Raw genomic sequence first — 14,183 nt, forward strand, 5'->3', positions numbered from 1 at the left:
ATCTGTGAGGCTTTTAGGGCATTTCAAAGGTAAGGGCAAAGATCCCTGTCCTTGAATTCCCGGCTCTGGACCAGATCCACCTTTACAGCACCTTGTAGGTGGGTCTGTACTACTACAATGGAGAATTAGCACTAAAAATACAAATGAAAAACCAATTCTCTCATAACCCCCCCACTTTTCACTGAAGCTTTCTGAACCCCCTGGATGTGCATCTGAGCTGGTTCTGAGCCAGAGACCAGGGGACGGTGGCAGTGACCAGTCCCTGGTCCAGTGGCCAGTCCACAGCCTCAGCAGCGGCTGCAGCTCCGTTACCCAGGTGAGAAACATTGCCCAGGTACAACCCAACACATCCCTGCACCACCCTGGGAGGAGAGTGGGCAGCAGGGCAGGGGCTGTGCCCGAGGAGGGGCCACCCTGGGACATGGGACCAGCACCTGGGGACATGAGACCAACGCGTGGCTCCATCGGGTGCTTGGGGGTCTCTCTCTCAGCTCAGCAGTGCAGAGAGGCTCCTCCTGCTAAAGGTTTATGGGCCACTCCTGCTGTTGACTATCACCAGGCCACTGGGATGCTGAGATAAGGAGGGGAGATTGGAATGCCCAATGAACTGAGTAATAGTCCCCGTTCTTGGAATATGGGGCAAGAACCTCTGATGGGTCTTATCTGTCCTTATCTCTGTCACTTTTATGGATACTCTAAAAGCAATACAATACTGGGAAAAACTATTAGGTTGCATTAGTTCTTTAATATTTACTAAACATTTATGGAAAGAAGCAATGTAGTTTCTCTTCAGACGGATTCTTTACATTTAATGTCCACAATGTTTATTCCTTTCAGTCTTTACATTTCTCACACCGACTGGCAGTAAATTGGGCTGAAGTTATTTCTGAACCAAAGCTGCTGCTGGCTCCTGGTGCTCCCTGATAGCTCAGGCACTGCCCAGCAAGAGGTTATCTTACTATGAACTGTGCCGGTGACACAGCAGGGGCACCTGGGAATAACAATGATCCCAATCAGGGTCACAGCCATCAAACCACCCATTTACTCCCCCAGCTCCCAGAGAGGAGATCATTAACAGGCTGACTCGGCCAGTAACAGTTTCCAGTTGACTTTGGCTTGTATTTCCAGAATGAGAATTAAAAAACACTTCCATGGAAGATGCAGAAAGCCAGGGATACGCTGTGGTCAGTGGGACAAAATACAGGATCACAAACAAGTCTTTACAGATGACGTGGAAAATGACATCACCACTCAATATCCCTTGGGAGGACACTGGGATCCTCGGGAAGGGCTGTCCCCAGCTCCAGAGACTGGCACAGCAAAACCCAGAGCACAGAGCAACTCAGCTTGACCTGAGCTGAGCTTTACCTGAGCCCACCTGGCAGTGGAGCCCGGTCCCCCAAGAAGGAGGACACGGCCCAGCACATCCCCAGTGGAGGGTTCTGAGAGCAGGTGCCAACTGGAAGGGCCCTGGAAGCATTTTCTCACTCATACAGTAATTAACGTATCTTATCCTGGACTGACACATTTATAATATCCAAGTGTGACTCCAACTGGCTTGTGAGGGGCTGAATGTTTACACTCAGACCAAGAGAGCAGAGTGAGCCTGTCATTCCACCTCCAGTGGGATTAAGGATGGGATCAGGATTAAGGACCACACTCCCATTCCCAGGGAGGGAAAACAGCCAGGCTGGCTGTTTAAAACCAGCATTTTCCATTCTTTCAGCCAACCCCACTTGTGCTGCTGAGGATGCCGAGCAGCCCTGCCAGCAGAGCCTGGGAACAGGAACTCCCAGGCACAGGTCAGCAAGGCAGGAGCAGCAGGAGCTATTTGTGGGGTAGATCTGTGCCAGGATCCGGAGCGCTGCTCACGCAGCCGGACACATCCCTGCCTCACACTGCCCTGCACACAGAGCATCCCACCAGCTCGGGACAGAGCACATGGACACACCACTAGAAACAGGAACCCTGTGCTGAGCTCCGGGCAGCAAATCCAGGCTGAGGAATGAAGAAGAAATTCCTTCCCAGTTTCCTGCACAGAGGCCAAGCCCCTCCACAGGCTCAGGTGGGATCCTACAGCAGAGTCCTCACACCAGCTGGGTGCCTTTTGCAGTCAGAGGTTTTGCTGGAGCTACAAGGATTTTTCTGCTTTTGTTTTTTCAACAGGAAGGGATTATCTGGGAATTCGTGTTTCCCACCCCAGGCCTGGAGGTCAGCTGCAAGGGGAAGCTGGTGGCTGCAGCATGAGCAGAGGTGCAAAAAGCTTTATGTGTTTCTACCTGTTTCTACATCCCATGGGTAACATGAATTTTCTTCTTCTCTTTCCTTCCCAGCCAAACAAGAGGAAAAGAGAAAAGCCTCTCTGAAAGCCCCTGTGTAGGAAGAGTGGCACATCCACAGAGCCAATGAACCCCCTGGGCCTCTCCAGCTGAGTGAACATTCCCTGCAGGCACCAGAGAACATCCTCAGAGCCACTCCCAGCATGTGAGCCAGGCTGAGGAGCAGGGCTGGGACAGCTGAGGCCCTTTCCTGCCACCCTCCTCTCCCAAAGGTGACACTGCCAGCCCAGGCCATAACACATTTATCACATTTAACAGGTGTGATAACACATTTACCCAGGCAAGGCCTGGAGGTCACTTCCAACACCGCCTCCAGCAAGGGCAGCACAAACCCCCCACCCGTGGCTGGTGAACAGCCAGGGCTGGCACACGATTCAGCCATCTGGGTTTGAGCTGCTTCTCTTAAGTGAACCAGGCAGCCCCAGTCTCCTGCCCCTGCTAAAGGCAATTCAGAGCACACAAGAGCAGCAGCAGCTCCCTGGTGGGACAGGGCAGTGGGGATGGAGCTGCTGCTGCTCAGCCCTCACCCAGCCCAGTCACACGGAACTGCCTGCGGCACAGGAGAGAGCTGGTGTCAGACACGCCCCGAGAGCAGGGTGGTGAGGGCTGAAGGAGCAGGCAGGAGCGGAAGGACAGATTGTCCTTTGTGCCCTGCAGCCACAGCTGCCCCGGGCAGGGCACTGCAGGGAGCCCCAGAACCTCTGGAGGGACGCTGCAGGGGCCCAGGGAACTGAGCCCATGGATGCTGCCCTGGCATTCCCAGGAGATGCTGCAGGGGCCCAGGGAACTGAGCCCATGGATGCTGCCCTGGCATTCCCAGGAGATGCTGCAGGGGCCCAGGAACTGAGCCCATGGATGCTGCCCTGGCATTCCCAGGAGATGCTGCAGGGGCACAGGGAGCTGAGCCCATGGATGCTGCCCTGGCATTCCCAGGAGATGCTGCAGGGGCACAGGGAGCTGAGCCCATGGATGCTGCCCTGGCATTCCCAGGAGATGCTGCAGGGGCACAGGGAGCTGAGCCCATGGATGCTGCCCTGGCATTCCCAGGAGATGCTGCAGGGGTACAGGGGGTGAGGAACACACTGGGCCTCGGAGCTGTCCTGGCTGGGACCATGCTGGGCTCATCCTTGACAGGTTGGTCTGACTGAGGAAGTTCCAGTCTCTATTTTTACCTCTAAAGTTTAAACAATTACAGTTTTTATTTTCCTCTGCTGACCCCTTCCTTTCCCAGCAGCCACCTGAAAAACTCCACCAGTGAAAAAGGGGAATAAAAGTATTTTCCTCTGTCCCCAGTGGTTAATGCCAAGAATGCTGCCACACACAGGACATCAAACATCACAACTCTATTCCAATCCCAGCTCTGAGAGAATTTCATCTCTTTAGGCAAAGGAATGCTACAAAGGAAAAAATATGTTCATGTCATAAACATCACAAGCTATGAGGAATATAGATCTTTGGAGGGAAATGCCTTCATCAGTTGTCATTATCCCATAAACTGCACCAGGAGAACAGTCCATAGTGTCCATTCCAACACACACCTTCCCACAGGAATTACTGTACAATCTACCTTCTACTTTGCACCCCAAGTACTACAAGCAGTCAGTGAGGATATACAATAGTTCTACAGAGAAATCACTCAAGTGGATACATAAATGGGCCCTTTGGGGGTTAAATAAGATTTTCAATAATTCCACAATGCTACATTCATGCTACCAAGTTCACTGAATTGGGATTTGAGAAAGAGGAAGGAAGAACAGTTTGCCTGTCTCCAGTTAGGAGGTGAAAGGGTCAGAAAGGGAGAGAGTTTTGTGTCAGCATTTTAATTCTCCCACCACTTCCTTCTCCAGATAACGTGACTCTGTGCTTCCATTGCACCTCTGGCTCCCACCTCTCACCACAGAGCTGGTGGAAGCTCCCATGTTAAATAGTAATTGGCATAAATTTCGGGTTCTTTTTTTTTTCCATCTGGCTTTTTCTTCCAAAAGCTACAGACTGGTACCTGTTCTCCCCTTCACTGTAAGTCTGGCAAACCTGACTGAGTCCAGGGATGAGATGTGGCTACCAAAGCTCCCAACCAGGGGGAGGCAACAGCCCACACCTGTCTGTGTGGCTTTCAGTGACTTTAAACCATCTCTCTCCACCTATTCCTCTCCTTACTGTATGTACATTATTTCTTCAAAAGTTTTGCTATAAAACTGCTCTAAATGTAAAGGGTTCAGCAGTTCTAGCCAGGGGCCTGCTCCCCAAAATTACAACCACAGGTATGGCACAGGGGAAGGAGGACTCCACAGATCAGAACACCTAGTTCTCTTTGTAAGTAGTTAAAAGAAGATTTGTACATATATTTTCCTTCACAATCAACAAATTTTAGATACCAGGAAACCAGGAAAATAAGGTAATCCTTCCCTGCTACTTCCTTTGCTTGTGAAAGAAATAACTTGTGTCACCTCCCAGAATTGCCAGTGACCTACACAGACTCTAAGTACTATTTGTCCTCTGAAAGGACAGCAGAATGTGAAAAAAGCCCCATTCCCAAAACCAAAACAGCACCCCTTACCTAACCAAACAAAAAATGAATAGATTCCAAAAGGTACCATCAAATACCAAGTACAGACCTGGGCCCTCAGGCTGCTCTGACAGAGCTCGGGGTTTTCTCTGTCCTACACAGGAAGGGGCTGAGCAGCTCAGACCAAGAAGCAGGTCCTGTAGCAGGGGACAGGGGCGGGTTCTGCACAAACAACTGGCAATCAAGTGAACAAAGGGAAGAGGCAAACTCATGCTCCAAGGCCGTGCTGTGTCCCTCCAGAAGCATTTCTGCCAAATGCCTCAGTGCTCCCCACACGGGAAGAGAGCTCCTCTGCCAACACACAGCAAAACACTGGCATGAACAATTAATTACCATGGCTGTTAATTTCTAATTCATTTTTATACCAAAGCGAGCCTGACCGAGGCTTCCCAGCCAGCTCCCGTGTTTCTAACCTAAAGTATTTCAGCAAAACTAAAGTCCCATAGTTTTGCAAGCAGCAAAATAGAAAGTAATGAAGTTGTGGCTAACTGGAGGAGAACTATACATTCGTGAGAGCAGGTACAGGTAGTGCAGCACAGCTACTCTGAAAGGAACGAACCAAACCAATGCAGCAGACATGCAGGGTCTGCTAACTTACGTTAAAACCATGTTTGCTGGTGATTAAATATGTCTACAGAAGATATATTACCATTCTGAATATATTTTCAAGCAGACTGAAAATACCTCATCTATTGGTTATGGTGTGTTAGTTTTAACTAGTTAAATATCAGGAGGGATTTTACCCCCTCCCTCGCTATAAAAATTGCACTTATTTTCTATTAAACAAAACAAACAAACAAAAAAAGAAGATTTCAATTCTATATCCCAGTATATATTCACATGGAAACGGGATCATCTTGCTCTAAGCTTGCAGGAGTAGGTGTAGCAGTCCTTGCTCTCCAGAACTCCCAGCACAGAAGGTCCCACCAGGACAACCCCCTGCTCCCTCTGTGCTCTGGTGACTTCTTCACTGTAGTGCACGGGTTAACTGGGCTTGTGGGTTTTTTGTAAGAAAACCTGAGCTTCAAAAGTCTTTAAAAGGACCTGGAATCAAATCTGGCCCATTCTGACCCAAAACAGCTCAGTTCTGCCAGGAACTCCATCCTGTCCTCGTTTCACACAGCTCCTCCTGAGGCCCCACGGCTCGGACTGAGGCCAGCGAGGTGTCACTGGCACCCCCTTCCCTCCAGTCTCTCTTGGCCCAGGAGACTTTTCCTCCCGACACTTCTGAGGGCTCCTCCTTCCCTCCCTTTAGCGCTGCTGCCTCCCGTAGGGCTGTGAAGGGCTCCCTGTGCCAATAAAAAAGTCTCTCTGCAATAAAGCATGACTTCTTGGACACTGGTGATGAGCTTCCTCTCGCAAAGTCTTCTCCAGCTCATAAAATGTCATCGTAATCCAATAGCTTGGAGTGCTGGCGGGTCTTCCAGAGGCGGTAAAGGCGGAAGTCAAAGTAAGTCTCAATCATTTGCTTACCTAGAAGTGAAACGAGGCAGAGGGGTCACACCCTGGAGCATGAGGGAGAGGTGACAGAACACAGCAGCACAAACGCCCAGCCCAGCTGTGGGCAGGGCACAGGGACCCAGCCACGGCACAAGGCTGACACTGGGCACGCGGAGGGGCCCGTGAGAACCAAACATCTTTTTAGATCTCCTCAACCATGAACAGTTGCCTGTAATCCCTTGGCAGGGCTTGTTCCCGGGGGCAGGAACTGAGCACAAAGTCTGTCTCCAGACTTTGACCTCTCTGAGTGCTGAGGGGGGCTGGAGAGGATCAGCCACAGCCTGCATGAGGCACAGGGACTTCAGAGGCTACAAACCAAGAGTTAACTCCTTGTAAAGAAACACTAAAAATAATTAACATTGAAAATCCAAATTAAAAAATACGTATTTTTTTAAAGGACCAGGTCATCTCTGTCGTGCTCCTGTCTGTGCCCCCAGCAGTGAGCTCACAGGACACACCAGTGCCAGCTGTGCCCCCCAGCCCCTCTGACTGAAGAGGGTCTCACAGACAGCCACAGAGTGAAGGCCGTGCTCAGGAACTGCATTTGAAAACACAAGGGCAAACAACCCTGCACTCAGACAGGGCTCAAGGAGGGGATTTTCACTTGTGAGGCCTGATTAAGATTAGTTTTAGATGACTTTGCAAAGGATTACTCTTAGTGCATGCCAGACTGATCAAGGGGAAAAATTCAAACGTGTTCTTCAGCCCAGCCTCCTGGAAGCTCAACTGCTTAATGCCTGCACACAGAACCCACTGCCTGGCCTGCTGAGCTGCCCACAAACCCGGAATTTCCCTGCAAGCTGCTCCTGGACACATCCGAGCATGTTTGCTGTGGGATCTGTGTGCAGGCACCGTGTGCAGCCAAACTGATCGTGCACAGAGAAATGAACAGCCTGGGCTAGAGGGAGGTGTCCCTGCCCGTGGAGAGGTTGGAACTGGGGGATCCTTAAGGTCCTTTCCAGCCCAAAGCAGTCTGTGACTCTGTGATTCTGTGAACTCTGCGATTCTGTGAACTCTGCACAGCACCAATGTGCTCAACTCCGGCACATTCCTGAGGGTGAAGGGAGGTAAGAAAAACCAGCAGTGCTGGGGCCAGTGCTGTGGGCAGCAGAGAAGTGCCCAGAGCTGAATCCTGCGTGGTTTTACCTGCCAAGGACTCCAGCAAAGGTAAAAGAACACGGGCAAATTCAGAATCTGTCGCTCGTGAAACTGCACTGCAAATTACTGACATTGACCAGAGAACAGGAAAAATCCTGTAGCTCCTTGAAATATCTTGAGCTACAGGAAAAAAAAAGGGAAAAGGGCCAGCAGACTGAGCTGTAGAATGGCTCTGATGGGCCATATCCCAGTTGTTTGTTGACACAATTGACTTGGTGCCAGTGGTCTGAGCTCTGGAGAAGAGACCCCAGCACAGCTGGCTACAGAAAAGGTTCTGCCCCAAGTGCATTTCCTCACAGACTCCTCATGCCCTAATAATGACGGGTTCTCCTACACTCAGCCTGGAAAGCTGTCTCCTTTGCACTGCCAGGATCCTGGGAGAGCCTTCTGCAGCCTCAGGCACAACAAGCAGGGCATTTGAAATGTGAACACGTGCAGGAACTGCAAGGGGAAAACCAGGGGCAGCAGCTGAACTACTCAAGGTGGTTACAAGAAAAACAAAGACCATGGCAGGACTTAAAAGCAGTCAAAACTGTTTTTTCAGGAAGATGCCCCCTGAAGGAGGCAGACTGGTTAGCAAGGAAATGAATTACCTTGAGCTGATAGTTCAAGTGGAGACTCAAAGGCAACCCTATAAGGATTCATTAAGTTTTTCAGATTCTGAAATAGCTGAAAGGAAAACAGACCAGAGTTAGCAGCTGAAAACAATGACGGCTCCTGAGCACCCAGAACTGCCCATCTTTGTTCAGGAAAACCTTCCACTCATGTCTCTTAGAACATCTATCTCACCAGTAAATAAATAAACCAAGTGTTTTGAAGGACTCTTTTCCCCAAAGGTTTCAGTTGTTTGTCCTGCACTCACTAATCCTTCCTCCCCTGCCCCCTGGGAAAGGCACAATCCAGAGGGTGGTTCTCCCACTCACAGCCCCCGTGGGACAGGACAGCAGCACGTTCCCACCCAGCAGAAGAGGCAGGTTTAGAGCTCCTGGCGTGACTCTGGCCTCCCTGAGCCCAGCAGACATTCCAGGGGCGACCCACAAGCTCCTACCTTCTCCCCATTGGGGTTTCCAAGAACATAGCAGCCCATGATGTGGATGATATTTGGTTCAGGATTGACTTTACTCATCAGCCGGCTCAACCTCTTCCAGAAGCTGGAAAAAACAGAATATGTAATTTGAAAAAAATCTCCCTCCCTTCATAGGCATGATTAATGCCAAGGATGTGAGCACACACCACTCAGACAGGGCCCAAGGTTTGTAGCCTGGGCAGGAAACTGCTCAGGAAGAGCCACTGGATCTCAGACAAGGAAGAACAGGGGCAGACCCAGGGCCTGAGGAGCAGCTCCAAGTCATGTGCTAGAGAAGGAGGAGCAGCCCAATGAGCCAAGGGAGCTCCAAGGTGAGGAGAAGGGAGCAAAGTCCCCCAGGAGTGCTTCTGCACAGTTTTACCAAGCATCCCCTCCAGCTTCCTCTCTCCCATCTCTATCAACAACTGCCCTTTCTGAACACGAGGGTTATCAGTGCACTGGTTCATTCCCAGGGCATGAAAGCAGCAGGGAACAGCTGGAGAGATTGTTCTGAGTGAGACAACACAGCCCAGGCAGCTCCATGTCAGCCCGTGCTTGGTGCTGCTCACAGTCACATCCACTTGACGAGCAGTGACTGCGAGCAGGCACTCGGGGCCTGAGGGATGTGAAACACAACCCCCTCCCCTGGGCAGAGGGTTGGGGCAGACTTTTGGGGGACTCTAAAGCCCAGAAATTCCTCCATGGGGGTTCCAACCAGACTGCAGCCTCAGCTTTCCACAGCACTGCCTCCCAGGGACACACAGGCTGCATGGATATGTTCCCTTCCAAGCTCCCAAACTTTCAGCTCTGTGTTCACAGCTTTCTGCAGATCCCTGATTTATCAGCTTGGGAGCAGCTATGCCTGGGATGTGTTCAGAATCGTGGATGTGCACACGTGCTGGAGAATTCCACAGCCAGTGTTTGTGCCAGAGCATAAGATTGCAGAGCAGATGTTGATTTTAATACTCAGTTCTCATGCCAACAAAAAGTTGTGTAGGAGCAGGTTGGTGTACATCCTCTCCCCCACAGCCAGGCACTGTTAGCCAAGCAAGTTTGAGCCAGCACAAGTGAGTAGGCAGCAAAACAGGCAAAGCTTTACTCTCTGCAAGGAGCAGCAAAATTGCTCAGCACTCCCAGCTGAAGGGAGTTAGTGAAAGGCATGTTAGCGAAAAGCCTCCTCAGAAACAGGCTGGACTTTGAGCAGGCTTTGCAGAGACAAATTCCATTTCCCCCTGGCCAGAGCCAGCTGTGGGGGGAACACTCTGGATTTCTGCCATAGTCACCAGCTTAGCAATGGTATCGCAGCACCAGAGGCTCAAGGTGCATGTTCTGGCTTCTGGTCAGCAAAGCTGTTGTTAGTAGAAGAAATACCTTTTTTCTTTCTCCTCTCTTGACAGTCTCTATGCACAGAGACACTAAACAGATAGAAGTATGAATGTCCTGGTGACAGGGCTGCAGCACTCCAGGGACGAGCTCAGCTCTGCCACCTTTGCTGCTGCCCCTGAACGAGCTGCTATTCAGTGCCTCCTCAGTCTCCTCATCCCCTGACCAAGCCACCCCGGCTCCCTTCACTTCTCCTGCTCTACCATGTGCTGCAAACATCGAGCAAACCAGCAGAAAAATGCCATGCAAGCCCAGAACACAACCCAGCCACTCACAGGATCAGATCTTCCTCCTTCTCCACTTTGGCGAAAGTGGCGACTTTGTTCTTTAACAAGTACAAGTGCCCAGGGCCTCCCTGCAAGAGACAGACAGACAGACAGATGGAAACCCCTCTGCACAGGCCCTGAGGAAACAAACCCTGGATGCGTTTCCTGTCCTGCCCAGCCATTCCCAGAAGTACCACAAGGGAGCAGGGCAGCCCCGCACTGCGGACAGGCTCAGGGAACATCCGCACACGGGCAGCGTGCTGGGGGTTGGATTCTCTGGTTTTTGCAGTTCTGTGCCCACATCACTCTAGAAAGGCACAATAATAGATAAAAAATGCCTTTGTGGGTGGCTGGAGAGTAATAGGGAAGGCAAGAAAGTCCCTGTCACTTGGGGATGCTGGGGGTGGGCAGAGGAGCAGCTGAGCACTGCAGAGGAACTAACTTGGGCAGCAGGAGGCATGAACAGATTGACACAGCACCAGGAACATTAAAAGCCACAATCTCCAGGTCAGTGTGCAGCAAAGCTGCTCCTCTGCAGCACTGGGCACATGGAGGGAGTTAAGTCAGGTCACCTCCCTCACTTCTCATGGCACAGCTGCCGGGGAAGCCCACAGCTGACCACCAAGAGGAACAGCAAACTGGGGAAGGGAATCCCCAGTAACAGCCCCCCAGCAGGGCCTGGACTGTCCCAGCCACAGCTCCAGCCTGACCCTTCTGCATCCTCTGGCCTCCAGCTCCCAGCTGAGCCATCTGCCAGGCTGGCCACCACACACACCACTGTCACTGTCACACTGAGGCTGGATGGAAGCCGTAACTATGACACTGCAAGTGCTTGTTCCTGTCCTGGAATGCTTTCTAGGTCTGTGCTGATGCTGCTTTGCCTGGGGTTCCTTGAGAGAATCAGCCCAGCTCTCACTAAATCAGATTTCTGTCACAGCTACTTAAGTCTGCTCTGTGTCTGGGAAACAGGAAGTGAAAGCTCTGCCTTGGCAGTGACTTTAATGGAAGCTGACTTTGGAATATTGGTTCCTCTATGTCACTTTCCCCACAGAAAAAGACAAATTTGTAACAAATCACCCAAGTGCTTAACAACTTTCATGTACCTGGCAAAATATCAGCATCTTCCAGATCTTGCAGCCTTTCCGATAAATGTTAAGTTTCTTCTCTATTTCCTCTGTAAAAAAAAAAACCATGTTGGAAAAGATTAACCATGGGAAAAGTTCAGAATTAATTAATTATTTCTTTACACTTTAGTCCTGAGGGCAGGAAGCTGAACTGGCAGGGGTGCTGGGGGGAGCAGGAAATCCCAGTGTGTCACAGGCCAGAGAAAGGATGGAACAGCACCAGACACTGCTCTGCAGTGATCACAGCCCTGGAGCAGCCCCAGCCCTCCTGGCCCTCTGTCACTGCTCCACTCCCCACCACACATACAATGAACAGGCACCTGCTGCCCCTGTCTCAGTTTCCCTGCCACAAACCAGGAGCTTGGCACAGAAAAGAGGCCGCAGAAGTGAAGGCTCATTACAGCAGGACATCCAAGAGCAGCTGACTGACTGTCAGGGGTCACTGGGGTGACAAAAACACCTCTGTGAGTGGCAGCTCAGGCACAGGGCAGCTGAGTGACTGAAATATTGATGGTTACATTTGCAATGGGCAGGAGATAAGAAAAGGAGGTAACACTCACGTACCCAGGATGTCATCAAAGGTGGCATGTTCATGGTCCTGGAAACCAAGACAGAAGACATCAAAGTTCACTGTCATTACACCAGCTCCCTAATATTCACACAACCCCATTCCCAGGTGAAGGGATGCTCTAAGAGCATAATTACACCAACTGATGGCTGCTGGTCAGAGCAGCAGTAACCCTCACCCTAAACCACATTTCAGCACAGAAGCTGAAGACAGAACAGTCCATGAAGACCAAATCCACCTGAATGCTTGAAGCTGAAGCCTGCAGACTCACCCAAAGCACAGACTGTCCCTCAGATGCAGTCAAGATCAGCAATGCCTATTTCCCCTCCTGGCCCATGTTTTGCAGCCAGCCTCTGGCTTTACCCTGTCCCAGCTGGCTGACAAACAGCTGCACTCCCAACACAGCTGCCTCTGGCACAGCAGGGTCGTAGGAAAAGTGCACAACACTCCAAGGAAGAGATGCAGCAACCCCATCAGCACTGCCTGCTGCACACTGACACTGGCCCGGCTGGGCTCTCAGTCCCACCTTCCCTTGCAAATTAAATGATTAGGAAAAAGAAACCCATGACTCCTCACTGCTGTTTCAGACACCTGCTCAGGCCAGACTCCCAGGGAAAAGCCACAGTTACATTAATGACTGACAGGGATGCCCCACTGCACGCAGGGTGATGGGGCTGGTGGTTCACTGCCGAGCTCCAAGGCCCTGCTTATCCCAAGGATGAGCATAAGGAGGAGCCCTAAGCCTGGCAATGCCTGCCCTGCCTTCCCTTGATAATCCTCCCACGCAGCTTGGCTGAGCCCAAGCGTGCCACTTCTACCCCACCTGACTGTTCCACCTAGACATGAGCCCCCACAAAACTACCCCAGGCCCCAAAACTGGGTTCAACACACCCTCAGCCCCTTCCTGACAGCTTTTCCAAAGCACATCAGTTTTTTGGGGTCACCCTAACAGGCACCAGGGAAATAAATAGTCTCTATGTGACTCCTCAGCCACAGCAGAATTGATTTACTTACGTAGAGGATGGGGATGATGGAGGGGTCGTCCCTGCGGATAATTGTTGGGACATACTCTGCTTTGGGCACCTTGGAAGAAATGAGCTGCAAAGGGGAAAAAAGGTGCAACAGCATGAGGAGAAGTCTCATGTAGAAGTAGAGTCTGGACAGAAGCACAAAGGCCATAAAATAGTGCCCTGTTGAGCTGTTCTCAGGTGTTACTCGAGGTAGCAGCTAACCCAGTCTATCCACAACCCATTGGAAGGTGTTCCAGCCCAGAGCACCCCCAGGCCTGCCAAGTACCCTTGGGTGTCACCACTTCCTTGACCCCCAGGACATGAGCACACAGCTCTGCCCCCCAGCTGCACTGGGCCCAGAACAGTCTGGAAAGGGGAGACTGAGGTGCACAGAGGATGGAGCAGCTTGTGCACCACCATGGATGGCTGTATCCCAGTGAGGATCATTCCTGCAAAGCCTCCTCCTGGCTGTAGGGAGCGTTCAGCTTCTGGTGGGACCTGCACAGGGTCCAGCCAAGGGCTGGCACTGCACCAGGCACAGCAGGCACAGGGCTGCAGGCATCAGACAGTGCCTGACAACTCTGGCTGAAGCCTCAGCTGGCTCCAGCAGCACCAGAGCCTGAACTCTCTTGTGATTCCAGGCCCCTCAGTTCCTCGCTCTGGGAGCAGAACTGACAGGGGTGCTCAGGTCTCTATTTTCAGGGTTAACAAGCCTCAGGCTGACTTGATTCTGTGCTGGTGTCAGTCCTGCTCTGATTCGGACTACAGACCCCTCCTTCTACTTTTCTTTCAACGCATTATCCCCAGCAACAACAGATCTGAACCCATGTCACGTCTTGGTTCATCTCTGAGTGACCCTCACAGACACCTGAGGCAGTGCCTGTAAAACAGACTGCCCAAGAAGATCCTGAACTTAGCAGCACTGAAAGGATAGGCAGAGCCTGAGCTGGAAATGCTCACCATTATTTTTGGTGGAATAAAGTCTTCTCCGTCACATGCCATGGCTTCAAGTTCCTTTTCTGCTTCCCAGTTCAAGTCAAAATCACCATCCAGAGTCCCGCAGGAATCCTGAAGGTCATGGCCTGCCAGAACACAGGGAGCATTACAAGGGCAGAACAGCCTTCCCCACTACTCCATCCTGCCTTGGCAGCTTCCTCACAAGAGATGCCACGAGACTCGTGCCCTCTTGTCACCCACAGAGTG

The 14,183-nt window shown here is 51.3% G+C and overlaps 1 protein-coding gene across 7 annotated transcripts in view; it reads right to left on the minus strand.

Moving 5' to 3' along the window:
• Positions 1–725: 725 nt before the first annotated feature.
• The window catches only part of NSMF (NMDA receptor synaptonuclear signaling and neuronal migration factor), a 46,813-nt gene continuing 33,355 nt past the window's right edge, over positions 726–14,183 (minus strand). For all 7 annotated transcript variants that reach the window (XM_039561867.1, XM_039561864.1, XM_039561862.1 and 4 more), the window contains 8 exons: positions 13,941–14,062; positions 12,985–13,068; positions 11,967–12,000; positions 11,382–11,452; positions 10,288–10,367; positions 8,612–8,714; positions 8,157–8,232; positions 726–6,378 (listed from right to left, as the gene is read on the minus strand). In XM_039561867.1, coding sequence (XP_039417801.1) covers positions 6,281–6,378; positions 8,157–8,232; positions 8,612–8,714; positions 10,288–10,367; positions 11,382–11,452; positions 11,967–12,000; positions 12,985–13,068; positions 13,941–14,062 — 668 coding nt within the window. In that variant the 3' untranslated portion in view covers positions 726–6,280. The remainder of the gene's footprint in view (positions 6,379–8,156; positions 8,233–8,611; positions 8,715–10,287; positions 10,368–11,381; positions 11,453–11,966; positions 12,001–12,984; positions 13,069–13,940; positions 14,063–14,183) is intronic.

This window comes from Corvus cornix, chromosome 17, assembly GCF_000738735.6.
Source record: "Corvus cornix cornix isolate S_Up_H32 chromosome 17, ASM73873v5, whole genome shotgun sequence".
NCBI classification, from domain to species: domain Eukaryota; kingdom Metazoa; phylum Chordata; class Aves; order Passeriformes; family Corvidae; genus Corvus; species Corvus cornix.